The following is a 13199-nucleotide window of genomic DNA, read 5'->3' on the forward strand; positions in this document are numbered from 1 at the left end:
ATTAAGGAAGACAGCTCTCGTGATGTGCCATTTGGAAAAACACACTTCCATTATTGAGTTCTTTGGAATAGACAACTAAGCACGCCTGAAGGGAAAGCAGATAAAAGGAAGCGAAAATGTGTGTTTTGCAATGCGCCTCGTCCCGTCCCGTCCCGTGTGTGTTTTGGAGCGAGGAGGCTCACAAAAAGGGACACGCATGAGCGAGTAGGAGCCATTGTTCCAGAAAATGTGACCCCAGCCCAGGACATCCTGGAAACATTTCCGCCGCCTTATTTGTATGCTAGTCAAATCTCACAGGTCAGCGCAACGGCTTGTTTTTGAGCACATATCGCCACGCGCATGAGAAAAAAAAAAGCTTTCAAGCCAACGACCCGTCAGCCTTCGGTCGAGATGGCGCGATTAAAGAAAATTGCCGAGAGTAGCCCGCTGCGAAGTTATTCTAGTGTAATGTACCTGGCGGCAGCCCACACAAAGGCTGCCGCCGCCGCCACCAGATGCCCTTTTTTCCTAGCAAGAGGCGAGGCCTGGGTGTGAATTTGGGAGCACGCACTAGCAGCAATGCACACCCAAAAGAAAAGGTTCCATGACGCCCGCCTGTTGTCGAAAATCCCAAGGCGTTGCTATGGACACGCATGAATCTTTCAAAGCGCGTCGCACGTGTGGTTTTGGGTGAGCCGTGGACTGCGGGTCAGCAGAAGAGCGCATCTTTATTCATGTTTTTAATCATCGGTTTTGTCGGCAAAGCCAATCAAATGGAGCTGGAAGCACTTTTCGCCTCAAAAGTCCCAAAGGCTCAATGATCATTGACACACACACACACACACACACACACACACACACACACACACACACACACACACACACACACACACACACACACACACCTGGGTGTGGTGTCATTTCTCCTCTGCATTGAACCCATCCCCATGTGATTTGGAACCATCCCCCGGGGGATGGGGGAGCAGTGAGCAGCAGCGGTGCCGCGCTCGGGAATCATTTGCTGATCTAACCCCCCCCAATTCCAACCCTTAATGCTGAGTGCCAAGCAGGGAGGCAATGGGTCCCATTTTTATAGTATGACCCGACCCGGCCGGGGTTTGAATCCACAACCTTCCAGTCTCAGGGCGGACACTCTACCACTAGGCCACTGAGCTGGTGTTGTCGTTGTCTCCACGGCAGCGCCCCGTTTGGTACGATGAGCGTCGTGTTTTCCAATCTCGGGCCTCCCTCCCGCCGGCACTTGAATCTGCTCCTTTTCCTTCTCCTCAGTCTCTGCAGGCCATGCTCTCCTCCCTGCGCTCGGAGCTGGACATTCAGAGCTACTTGATGACCATCCGCTCGCCCGCTCGCACAGTTAGTCGGCTCGTCTCGGGTCTCTGCATTTTGCCGTGTGGCGTGTGTGTGTGTGTGTCTTGTAACGATCCGCTTTTTTAGAAGGTCAGTGCATAAAGAGCCTACTGTCCCACGACCCCCCCACTCCACCCCGGCACCCCCACCTCGTCCTCGCGGAGCAGATCGTCTTACCGACGGCACAAAAGCTCGGCGAGCTCCTGGGTCCCGTCCCACACACGGCCGTATGGAAGTTTCGCTTAACCAAGACCCGATCCGATTACAAGCGACGGTCACGTCTCGGAACTCCGTAATGACTGGCTGCGACTTTTTTTTCGTCTGTGTGAGAAACTTTGCCACTTAATGCATCGTTTGTCCGACGTTATCGCACGTTGGCGAAGACGGAGTCGTCGGACTGGGACTTAACAATTCTAGCACGGCTTGACAAACTTGCACTGCATGAGTTTGATCAAAAGTTTTTTTTCAATAGTAACTTTTGTCTGCAGCTTCTTACATTGCATTTTTTTTTGTCTTCCAGAGCAGAAGCCCCAAGCACTGCTCCAGCCCGCAGCCCGGCGTGGACGCCGACCACCTCTCACTCACCTCCTTGGACTCGCTGGAGGCCATGTCCGAGGCGGACGCGCCAATGGGCTTCACCCGGGGCAGCCGGGTCCGCGCCAGCCTGCCCGTGGTGCGATCCACCAACCAGACCAAAGATCGCTCGCTCGGTACGTTGGAGATATGGAGCTTGTGTATGCTTTCACCAAAATCATTTCCCCCCTTGCTTTGTGAGTAGTTTTATTACCTCAGATAGTTGGCAAAGAGGTGCTCTACGTCATTTGGGAGAGGGGGCAGGGGGGTTGTTATGGTGTGACAAGAGGGAGGGGCGGAGTGAAGCGGGGCTTTACTGCCTCGTCCCTCCCGTGATGACACACACACATACACATAGAAAACGCTCATCAAAAAATGTCTGCGCGACTTCTGCTCTGAGAGAGAATATGTGAGTATGGAGCTTTTGTGTTTTTAACTTGGATGGGAGGGTTGCAAGGCCATTTGCGATCGCTCCGTTCGTTCACCTTTGTCCTATTCCGTCAAACATCTGGATGCAGAGTGCCGACAGAGCGGCTCTCGGGGGGGGGGGGCCTTAGCCGCCAGGAATGGGAATGGGAATCTCACCGACATCTGGTAGCTTTTACCAGCTCGCACCAAGTAAAAGCGCGCTTTGTTTGCTGTCCTCCTTCCTCCTGTCGCGCCAAATGGTTTCTTCTGGAAATATGACACTGCGGTCAGTTCAGTTCCTTTCTTTTAGCGTGGAATCTTCACCAGACATTTTATTTCTGTCCGCTATTGTTTGCACAAGTGGGCGTGTCGCAGCGCAGCTGCTTTTTCCAAAATCCTTCCACGTCCGACTTTGATTCCGGCCCGTCGCCCCCTCAGGCGTGCTCTACTTGCAGTACGGCGACGAAACTAAGCAGATCCGCATGCCCAACGAGATCACCGGAATGGACACGGTCCGAGCCTTGTTCGTGGGCGCCTTCCCGCAGATGCTCACCATGAAGATGCTGGAGTCGCCCAGCGTGGCCGTCTACGTCAAGGACGACATGAGGAACGTCTACTACGAGCTCAGCGACGTCAGGTAATACGTAACCGGATTTGAAGTCATCGGTTGGCTGATTGATGGCTCGTTGCAGTTTGATTCTGCCAAATATAGCCTTAAAAAAAACAAAAAAACATTTGTCGGGCTCCGGCAGTAACCGTGAGAATGATTTCAAAAGAATCCATCCCATTTTCCATTGACATTTCAAAACAAATAAGCGCAGCAGCACAGGCCCACTCTCCGTAAGGGGCCATTTTGTTATCTTCAAACGATAAGCGCTTCCACCTCCTCCGAGGCCGTGTGTACTTTGGGCCCGACACGTTTATCAGGTGCTGTAAAATGGCTTTTGCGCTTGCTGAAGGTTGGCACGAGCGTCCCTCCCGCCCCTCATCGTGAGAATAGGGAGCGGAGCCGAGCGGTGGTGTCGATCGAGGCTGCATTTGAAAGCACCATGGAGCGCAGCGGCGGGCGATTGTCAGCGCCCGTCTTGGGCTACGTGCCGCTGGCAGGGCTGCTCAAGAGGAGGAGCGGGCCGTCGGCACCGCGTCGGCCCTATTCCGACGGCGACGCCTGGGCCGCCTTCTTACCCTTGCGCGCCTCTTCCCCCTACAGGAACATCACGGCCCACTCCTGCCTGAAGGTGTACCACAAGGACCCGGCGCAGGCCTTCAGCCACGGGCCCCGGCCGGCCAACGGCGACACCAGGGTGAGCGAGCGAGCGAGCAAGGTCCATTTTCTTCCCTGGAACTGATTTTCAGATCCTTTCATTCAGATCTTGATACAATACGCTGCTGGTTTCTTCTTTGTTGTTTTGAGGGGCTGGGACGCACGATTGCCATTTCAATTCATTTCACTCGGAAAATGGGATCAATCTCATGGTGTCTGTACTCCTTTCCTCTTGGCCTGCAAGTTTAAATTGGGAAAGAAAATTGCATACTATGTTTTACAACAGGCAGTAATGGTGACGCAAAAGAGGGCAGGCAGGCAGGCAGGCAGGCAGGCAGCCAGGTAGGGCAGCTTGTAAACAAGACTTTCTTATCGTCATTCACTGGAAGATGGGTGTCGCGATAGCTCTGTCACTCTTTGACCCGTGTGCGCTTGAACCAGATACAAAAGTTTCGCGTGGATGAGACGTGCGTGTGTCAATGCATTGCATCATGATCATAAGCGGCATATAGTAGCCCGTACATCTAAGAGGACACTGGAAAGTTGAAGAGAAGCCCTAATTGAAAGCAAATGTTTGTGTCATTTGCCAAGCGCTACTGATTCAACAAAGCTCCTTTCTGTGATCTCCAAGCTTTGAGAGATTTATGCGTATTGTGCTGCGAGGTAGCCAAACACGGCTCGGAAATTCTGTTTTGTTTTTCTTTTTTACCATTATTTGTTGTGTTCTATGTGTTGTCCGGTCTCCCTTCCTGCATGCGAGTTTTCTTGACAATTTGAAAAGCACTTAAGTTGAAGTACAAACAAATGGAAAACAAGGCTAGTAAGAGCAGCAACTTAAAAGGCGTCGGCCGCTGTGCTCGTCACACCTCTCCCTTTTGTCAATCTCATGAGAAATGGAGGCCTCAAAAAAAAAAAAAGATACCTGAAGCCCAAGTGAACTTTGCATGTGGCTTTGACTTCCTATGAGTCAGGCTTTTAGTCTGTGTGAACAATAGGTTGTTTGTTTGTCAGGAAGAGTGTTGACTCTGCACTGCGACATGATGGTAGAATTGTTTTTTGTTTTTTTTGCTCGGCACTCCACATAACTTCCCTCACGTTTCACATGAAGACTTGCTGGATTTTTTTTTTCAGGTCTATCTGCTCAATATTTTGTTCCCACCCATAATCGACCTCCACCAGCCCGAGCACGAGGTTAGATTTATTGCCCTGTTTGAGGTTATCGCACCTCACTCCGGCGGCCCCAGATTAGCTGACGGCTGAAATGTTGTCGCAGATTAACCTCTCAGGCTGCGGTGTTATTGCTTGGCCGGGGCCCGTGGGCGCAAGCGAGCGCGTACCCGGCCGGCCGATGGGACCTTTGCCAGCGTGTCTGGAAAATGTGCTGACAACGGCACTTTTGTCGTAAAAAGCAACAGTGTCAAAAATGAGCTGGGTGAATGTTTTTGTTTCAAGGGCAGTTTCCAGAAACTCCGGATTTATACGGGACTCAAGCCAGAGCGCCACTCGGCAAGCGTAAGGAGCAGAATTTGGACGGGCGCCGACTGGCGGAATTTTGTGAATCACGTATTGACAAAAGTGGGAGGGAAAACTATTAGTCTCCATTTTCTCGCAGACCGGTTTTGCCTTGTTGTGACATTCCACTGAAGCTCCACATTTTTGTTGTCCAGATGCACAGCGACATGGTGAATCCTCTGAGGCAGATTCCCACGGGGGCGCAGCACCCGTTACAGGCGGCCGTGCCGCCCTCGCCGCACTCGCCCTCCCGGATCCCGTTCAGCCCGCGGCAGGGCTCTTTGCCCGGCAATGGCACGGTGCCCAGGGAGCGCCTGTCCAACCCCCCGGCCCGCTCCAGCTCGCCCTGCCCCAGCGCCATCCTGGAGAGGCGGGACGTCAAGCCCGACAGCGACGTGAGCGGCAAGGCTCACGGCCTCGCCAGGGGGAACGAAGGCTCGTACGCCGACCCGTACCTTCTGCAGGAGGGACGCACGGCCCACGGAGCGCACCCCAACCTGGGGCCCGACGGTCCCGACCACGGCTTCCACCGGGCGTCCATTCGTTCCATTGGCTCCTACAGCGGGCCCAGCCCCACGGACTCGGTGGACCACCCTTCCCTGTACAGGCAGAAGTCGAGAAACAGCCAACTTCCCACGCTGGGCTCCAAGACGCCGCCGCCGTCCCCTCACCGGATGGCCGACGCGCGGCTCGTCGACATCCACGTTCCCGTGGAGAGGAGCTCGTCACTGCGCCAGTCCTTCCGCAAAGAGGATGCGGCGGGGAGCAAAGCCAGGAATAACGGGGCGGCGTCAGACCCGCAGGGCCACCCGCCGCCGAGTGACATTCAGACACGGTAAAGCAAAAGAGTGCGCCGCAGCATGAGCTAACTAACTCTGCATCCCAGTTTTCAAGCTAACGTCACCTTACCTCACCTCGCGTCACGTCTTCTCCCTCACCCGCCCGAGATGTGCGAGTTGCCGCCCGGCTAATGCGCAGGATCGTCACTTGGGTTTGTGGAAAAAACAGAAGCGGGAGACTCGGATCCATTCAATTGACTGGCTCGTTGTAGTTCTTGGCTTAGATTCTGACTTGGCTTTCACCCTGTATTCCTGAGACTTGACATAGTCCGGCGTCTTTCTGTAAGGAAAAGTGATTTCAAAACCAAGCCTACTGAGTTGGGGGGGGGTATGGGGGGGCAGTCCTCCCTCCCTCCTTCCCTCTCTCCCTCTCTCCCTCTCTCCCTCCCGCATCTCAGGCCTCGGGCGCTGAAAGTAGAATTTTCTGCTGTCTTCTGCAGAGAGCGAATGAAGGCAATGGAGCAACAGATTGCCAGCTTGACTGGTCTTGTTCAGCATGCACTTTTAAAGGGGCCAGACAAGGAGCCTCTCAGGTAAGTAGAAGACGCATCAGAACGGGCATCAGGGCATTAAAAAAGGCAACCACCAGACAAAATAGCTCACAATGACATTGGAAAATCCTTTTGCTGTAACGCTTTCCAAGCAGACGTTTGCCTGCCCGGCAGACAGACGCGTGTGTGATTTTAACCCGGCTTTGTCCGACTCTTCCCGTCCGTCATCCTTGGTCTTGCCGTGTCCTGACTAACCCCCAATGCCTTCTAAATGCCTGCAAATCTTTTGCTTTCAAATTTGCTGACAAATGTCTTTTCGTGGTCGCAGTGAGAGACCCTCAAAGACGTCGTCTCCAGCCCACAGCGCGCACAGCTCCGGTGAGTATCCAAAAAGTTTTCTTTGGACTTTTTTGAGGGCGTGTGTGTGCGTGCGTGCGTGCGTGTGTGTGGCTTTTAAACTGCTTGCCAACAGCGATTATGTGATGATGTGACTCGACAATCGAGTTCAAGTCAGGGCCTGTATAATCTGCGAGTGGTCTCGTCGCCCACGAGACAACGCCGCGGTCACCCTCGCTCGCTCGAGCGGCGGCTGAACTTGAGTTGACATTGGGCGGGCTCGTGCGCACGCTAACCTGCACTTCAAGTCGGGGCAGCTGTCAATCAGCCCGGCCGGCCAGCCGGCCGGCTGGCAGGTAAGCGGGCGTCATTTGTGGTGGAGACACGAATTTATTCCCCAGAGACGGAGCTAGATTGTACCAACCCACTTTCTGAATGATTGTGTTGCCTCTGGGCAGGAAGATAACATTGTTTTATGGTGCTCATTAGTGTTGCTTCGGGAAAAAAAAAAAAAAAAGAATGTCTTATTATTGCAGCACGTTTGGGTGCTGGAGTCATTTTGTGCGCAGAACGCAGGCCAAAATTTGGATTTGCTCTCTCAATTGTTGACCAACTTTTCTCATGGCTAGCGCAATTGTGAACGGGATCCCGGTGAAGTTTCAGAACCACACTGTAACTCGCCTGAAGTGTCCTAGGTTATTTGGTTGATTATTTCTATGTTATTTTGTGATTTTTCACGGTTCAGGTGGCTCACCGGTTTTGGCGCCCAAGTACAACCCTTCCACTTTGGCGGCGGCAGCAGCAGCAACGCAAGACCAGCAGAGCCAGATTCCTCTCAAAGCCAACCTTCTGCAGTTCAGGAAGAATGTGTCGGACCTCAGGATGCAGCTGCATCAGATGAGGCAGCTGCAGGTAAGCAACTGTATGTGAAAACGAAAAAAAAAAAACATCCCCAACGTTTTTCAATCTTTCCTATTCAGCTGCAAAACCAGGAGATCATGCGAGTGCAGCTGAAGCGGGCCGAGCAGGAGCTCGGCGCTAAACTGGCAGAGGCCGTGCGACGCCTGGAGGACCCGGTCCAAAAGCAGAGGCTTCTGGTGGAAGAGGACCGGCAGAAGTACTTGGGTCTGGAGGAGCGTGTACTAACGCAACTGGGGTAGGGAGGCCGCGCCGAGCGCGCGCACGCACGCGCACACCCGTGTTGTCGGGCAAATGTCTCCGAGGCTTGATTTATGCCGAGCCCCGATTTTCAAGACGCAGGTTAGGACAGGGAAACTATGCCGAGCTCTCATTTCCACTTGCGCTATCTTGCCTAGGACAGCCGAAGCCTTTTGACGAGCACAATTTGGCCACTGGCGTGTAAACATTTGCGGGTGAGGTCTGCCACTAAAACAGGTCGAAGCAGTCTGGAAAGTGCAACGCTAATTGTCTGACTTTGTTTGTTTTGTTTTTTTGGGCCCTCTTTAAACATCGTGTGTCATTTCCAATGTTTTTGGTCTCTAGGGATCTGGAGCAATACGTGGGCACGCTGCAGAAGGACTCGTCGGGCCCTCACCGAGCGGCGGCAGCGGCGGCGACCCTCAAGGACGTGGAGGATGGCGCGGTGAGGCTGAGGCAGGTCGGAGAGTCTCTCGCAGGGCTTAAAGGTGACTCTTGGCTCGCTCTTTTACAGTCCACCTACAAAGACATCACTCAATGTGAAATGGCACAATTTGCACGCCACACTCTTGTGTACGTTGACACAAACGTGTTTCTTTGTCTGTCTCGGACCAGGAGAGTTTCCAGCCCTGCAAACCAGGATGCGCGCCGTTCTCCGCGTGGAGGTGGAAGCCGTCAAGTTTCTCAAGGAGGAGCCTCACAAACTGGACAGCATGCTGAAAAGGGTCAGGAGCCTGACTGACACGCTGAGCGCTCTGAGAAGGTGAGGGGCAAAAGTGGGAAACAAAGCCAGCTGATAGGGCGGCCGTAGTCACAAAGCGTGACTTGTCCCCATCACCTCTACTCAAGCATGAGCTGAATTCAGTGGGTGGACGCAGCAGCGCTACCTTTCCTTTTTTTGTACGAAGTAGAATTAGAAGTGATGTCGGTCGCACGCACAGGCGTTTATTCTTTATCCTCTGCCAAGAACGGCTGGAACTTACCGAGGAGCTGCGTATAAGTCGTTCAGTAGGTTCCTCTCATGGTTGCAGATCTGCTAGTGAGAACAATCAGAGAGTAGGCCATCCTTCTTCGAACATCCCGCTGGACAACATCCCGTCTCCAGTGGAGAAGTCGGTAGCCACGGCCGCCCCGCCGGAGTCCCAGAGCTCCAGCGCAAAGCCCTCCTCTCCGCCGCTGATCCATCACGTCCAGAGCCCCTCGGTTCCTGTGCGGCAGTCGACCGGCTTGTCCGTGGCTCAGCCCAGCTCGCCTCTCACGCCCGCGGACCCGCCGAGCCCGGCCCACCCCAAGAGGGCGCACGGGAGCCCGGCGAACCACGGCAACGGGAACGCCAGACAGGATCTGGTCATTGAAGAGTTTCAGCATAGTAAGGACAGATGCAAGAACAGAGCAATGTCCATCGAGGTACGTGCGGCTATTTTTTTTTCTCAAATTAATTTATTCATGGATAACTATCCGGTGAATAAATAGAAGGCAACAACTGAAAGGCTTTTTCCAATTAGACTTTAAAAACAGTCCAAAGAAATCATCTCCTAAAAAAAGGAATAAATGATCAAGGCAATTGGGCTTGATTTTTTTTTTTTCATCTATTTATACTTCAAAAATAATGGTGTATTAATGGCTGTCAAAATTCCAAACCTTATGTCTAATGTTCAGCCTCGGCACTCTACTTTTCAGCCTTTTCTGTTTTTTTCTCCGTAGGCAGCAGAGAAAGAGTGGGAGGAGAGGAGGCAGAACATGGGGCAGTATGATGAAAAAGAGTTTGAAAAGATTCTGCAGGAGGCCCAGGCCAATATGATCAAGGGCCTTCCCAGTCCTGATGTGGAAAGTAACCCAATACTGCCCCCTGCTGTCTGCAGAGAGCAAGCGAAAAGCCCTTTGGAGTCCCCAACAGGTGTCTGCACTAATCAACCTATATGACCTTCAGTGACTAATAAACATTTTTCTGCTTCATCTTAGAGTCACAACATGAGCCTCGGTCGGACAAACCGCCCAAGAGGGTTCTGGAGAAACTTCCCAAGCCGGCCATGGAGAAAGCCGCCAAAGCGCCACCGGAAAGACCCTCCAAGACAAAACCCGCGTCCCTGGATTCTTTGAACAAGCCGGGATCCGAAAAGGTCGCCAAGTCCCCGCCGCCGCCCCCCCCTCCCAGGAAGACCTTTGCCACCTCTGGCATGACCACCACGCGTTCTGGAGAGGTGGTCTACACCAACAAGAGGGACTCTCGGGTGAGTCTCGTAGACTCAAAAAGCACAAAATGCTACAATTGAATTTTTTGGTTTGTTTCTTCCAGGAGGGTGAAGAGGAGGGACTCCTTCCCGCCGCTCAAATCAAGCCCAACAAAAGCGGCCCGCCGGAACCCACCCCACCTCCTGTTGGTGCCAGGGAGGAGGAGGATGATGGTGACAGGATCATGGCAGAACTTCAGGTTGGTCATGCACGCGCGCAGGCACACGTGCGCACGCGCGCGCGCACGCACGCACACACACACACACGCACACACTCTTCTTTCTTGTGTGATTTGACTTGGGTGGCTGATTTCCACACTGTTGGTGTTGGGTTGCCTTCCTTCCCAATGCGGTGAGTGCTGGTCATCGCAACAAATCCAGTTTTCCTTCAAATCCCTTGTCCCTGCAACTTTCCTGCACCAGGTTTTCCAGAAGTGCACAATTCAGGAAGTAGGCCCGCCAAACACGGTGGAGCCCACTACTCACATGGAAGCTCAAATCAGAGAGCTAAGAGCCGAAAAGAAGGTAACCCCCCCCCCCCCCTTTTTTTTTTTTGTGCATGCTGCCTGCACCTCCTAACACTCGCTTGGGCTTCGCTGACACTTTTAACCTCCAAGTCTCCTTCTGCTGCCTCCTCATCACGCTTCCCTCTTTGGATTCTGCCGTTTGAAAGGATTGTCTGCATGACAGGAAGCCTCTGGACACCAACACGGATAACATCTTCCGACCTTGCTTTCACCAAATCGACCCCAAAACAAAAAAAACAGTGCACTTTGATGATCATCCCCAATTGGACAAAAACCTCGAACTGCAGACTCTGTCCGTCCGTGCGGCCTGGGGCGCATGCTTCTCTCACGTCCGTCCGTCGGCCTTTTTTTTCCTTTTTTTTTTTTTTCCGTCTCTGCTTAACTTTCCTCGGCCTCACCACTTCAACCTTTCAATCATAATCGCCGGTACGGTGAGGATACGTACAGTAGGTTCCAAAATCGAGCGTAGAGCCTAGCTTACCACACGGTGATATCATTTCCTAAACTGCAGAGCTCAGAGCCAAAACGGGACGAAAAAGATCCGGACACGGACGAAAACGGAAACACGACTGTGCGGCAAAGCCAAGGGGTACGTACCGCGTCAACTTTGGCTGACTTCCGAATGCTGCCGGGCCCTTCCTTTTTAACGACGGCAAACTTTGCAGGTCATATACTACGTGACAGGAAAGATTCCCAAAGAGCATCCGCCCCATTCCGGAACGGAGGAAAGCCACGCCCATCGGGAGCCCGCCCAGTCTTCAACACAGGTGTCAAATGTCACTCTTAATGACAATTCCCCAGGCCAGCAGGAGCCGCGGCCGTCAAAATCACCGGCGCTCAAGTCCCCGCCGCCAATTTCGCCCAAGCCCGTTGGACTGTCCGCGTTCCGACTGCCCGGGAAGGCCCTCAAGCGCTCGGAGTCCTCCGAGACCAATGCGGAAATTGAGAAGGCAGAGAAAAAGAGTCAGACCGTCCTGGAGTCCGTTCCTTCTACTAAGCATGTCAAAACAGAAGCTGGCGGTGCCAAAGAAGGCTCTAAAAGTTTCACTCCGCCACCACCGCCGCCGCAGAGGAAGTCCTCATCAAGTGAGGAGCAGCATCCAGCCAAAGCTACCTTTGACGAAGAAGCCACTCTTAGTCCTGATTTGCCAGGGGAGGAGGCACCTCCACCGCCGGACAACATTGCCTTTATGATCACCAACACCAAGGTTCAGGCCCTTTCGTGCGGGGAGTACAAGGAGCTGGTCAATGCCAAGAAAGGAAGCGTCCAGACCGTGACGGTCGGCGGAGGGAACAGCACGGGGGATCCCCGCACGCCGCTGGACAACGGCTTCAACAAGAAGCCCGTCATCATTATTTTCGACCAACCCATGGACATCCGGGCCGCCTACAAGCGCCTCTCCACCATCTTTGAGTGCGAGGAGGAGCTGGACCGGATGCTCGCGGCGGAGCGCATCGACGAGGAGAGCGAGGAATCGGACACGGACAAGAGCGGCGGGCCGCAGGGGATAGCCGGAGCGCTCGATGGCGAAAAAGTCACGTCTCCTCCAGCCGCAGGAGATCGCACCAGCCTGTCGTCGTCGTCGTCGTCATTAATCTCGGAAGACGCCAAGCAGGACGGCAAGAAGAAGTTCAAGTTCAAATTCCCCAAGAAGCAGCTGGCGGCTCTCACGCAAGCCATCCGCGCGGGCACCAAGTCGGGAAAGAAGACGCTGCAGGTGGTCGTGTACGAGGACGAGGAGGAATCGGACGGAACGGTCAAGCGGCACAAAGAGGCTAAGAGATTTGAGATCTCACGCCCAAAGCCCTCAGCGGAGGCACCGAGCCCCGCTCCGCTAAAGAGGCAGAACTCGGAGCCTCTGTGCAGGACCGACCAGATCCGCAAGAACACGTACAAGACGCTGGACAGCTTAGAACAGACCATCAAGCAGCTGGAGAGCACCATTAACGAGATAGGGCCCGTCTCCTCCGAGGAGAAGAAGGGAGAGAACGGGAAAGTGTCCGAAGGCCTGAGGAGGTCGGCCTCGCTCCCGACCTACAAGGCCTCGGCGCTTAAGCTAGCCGGCAAAGGTTCTTTCCAGAAGAAGAGCAAACCTCTGCTCCTCCCGCGCCCTGTCGTCATCCCCACCACTGGCAGCGGCGGCAGCGGCACCATGGGTTCCCCCCCCGGTGCTCCCGGCACCATCCAACAGGTCTCTCTCTAGCTCTTGCCGCTCCACAAAGGCTTCGGGTCCTTCTCTTTCCGACCTCCCTCCTTCACTTCGAGCTTCCCCGCTCAAATGACAAAAGCATTAATCCACTCCGCAGGAAATGTTGGAAAAGTCCACCTTGGCTTTGTGTTGGGTTCCTGCCTCCCACCTAACTCCTTCACTTCATTGCTGAAAGGTTTTCAGCGATCAATAATCAAAGACACCTCAATCAATCTCAATGGTTGCATGAGTGTGAGGTTCAACATGGCTGCATGATCTGTCACTGGTGGTGGTGGTGGTGGTGGTGGTGGTGGTGGTTGTTGT

The 13199-nt window shown here is 53.7% G+C and overlaps 1 protein-coding gene across 14 annotated transcripts in view; it reads left to right on the plus strand.

Annotated features, from left to right (window-relative positions):
* kiaa1217 (KIAA1217 ortholog) overlaps window positions 1–13199 on the plus strand; it is a 34383-nt gene that overhangs the window by 16828 nt on the left and 4356 nt on the right. For 12 of the 14 annotated variants that reach the window (XR_015063803.1, XM_085904924.1, XM_085904925.1 and 9 more), the window contains 17 exons: window positions 1868–2057; window positions 2767–2965; window positions 3539–3632; window positions 5260–5939; window positions 6384–6476; window positions 6763–6812; window positions 7516–7682; window positions 7751–7926; window positions 8274–8416; window positions 8544–8691; window positions 8960–9335; window positions 9633–9825; window positions 9891–10159; window positions 10225–10359; window positions 10583–10684; window positions 11198–11275; window positions 11352–12878. Coding sequence is in view for 13 of the 14 variants with exons in the window: in XM_085904924.1 (XP_085761050.1) it covers window positions 1868–2057; window positions 2767–2965; window positions 3539–3632; window positions 5260–5939; window positions 6384–6476; window positions 6763–6812; window positions 7516–7682; window positions 7751–7926; window positions 8274–8416; window positions 8544–8691; window positions 8960–9335; window positions 9633–9825; window positions 9891–10159; window positions 10225–10359; window positions 10583–10684; window positions 11198–11275; window positions 11352–12878 (4620 nt within the window). In the remaining variant the exon portion in view is untranslated. The remainder of the gene's footprint in view (window positions 1–1867; window positions 2058–2766; window positions 2966–3538; window positions 3633–5259; window positions 5940–6383; window positions 6477–6762; window positions 6813–7515; window positions 7683–7750; window positions 7927–8273; window positions 8417–8543; window positions 8692–8959; window positions 9336–9632; window positions 9826–9890; window positions 10160–10224; window positions 10360–10582; window positions 10685–11197; window positions 11276–11351; window positions 12879–13199) is intronic. The other 2 variants (XM_085904917.1, XM_085904916.1) reach the window with 2 other exon arrangements.

Source organism: Syngnathus leptorhynchus, unplaced genomic scaffold (genome assembly GCF_054491065.1).
Source record: "Syngnathus leptorhynchus isolate UIUO unplaced genomic scaffold, UIUO_Slep HiC_scaffold_48, whole genome shotgun sequence".
Lineage (NCBI taxonomy): Eukaryota > Metazoa > Chordata > Actinopteri > Syngnathiformes > Syngnathidae > Syngnathus > Syngnathus leptorhynchus.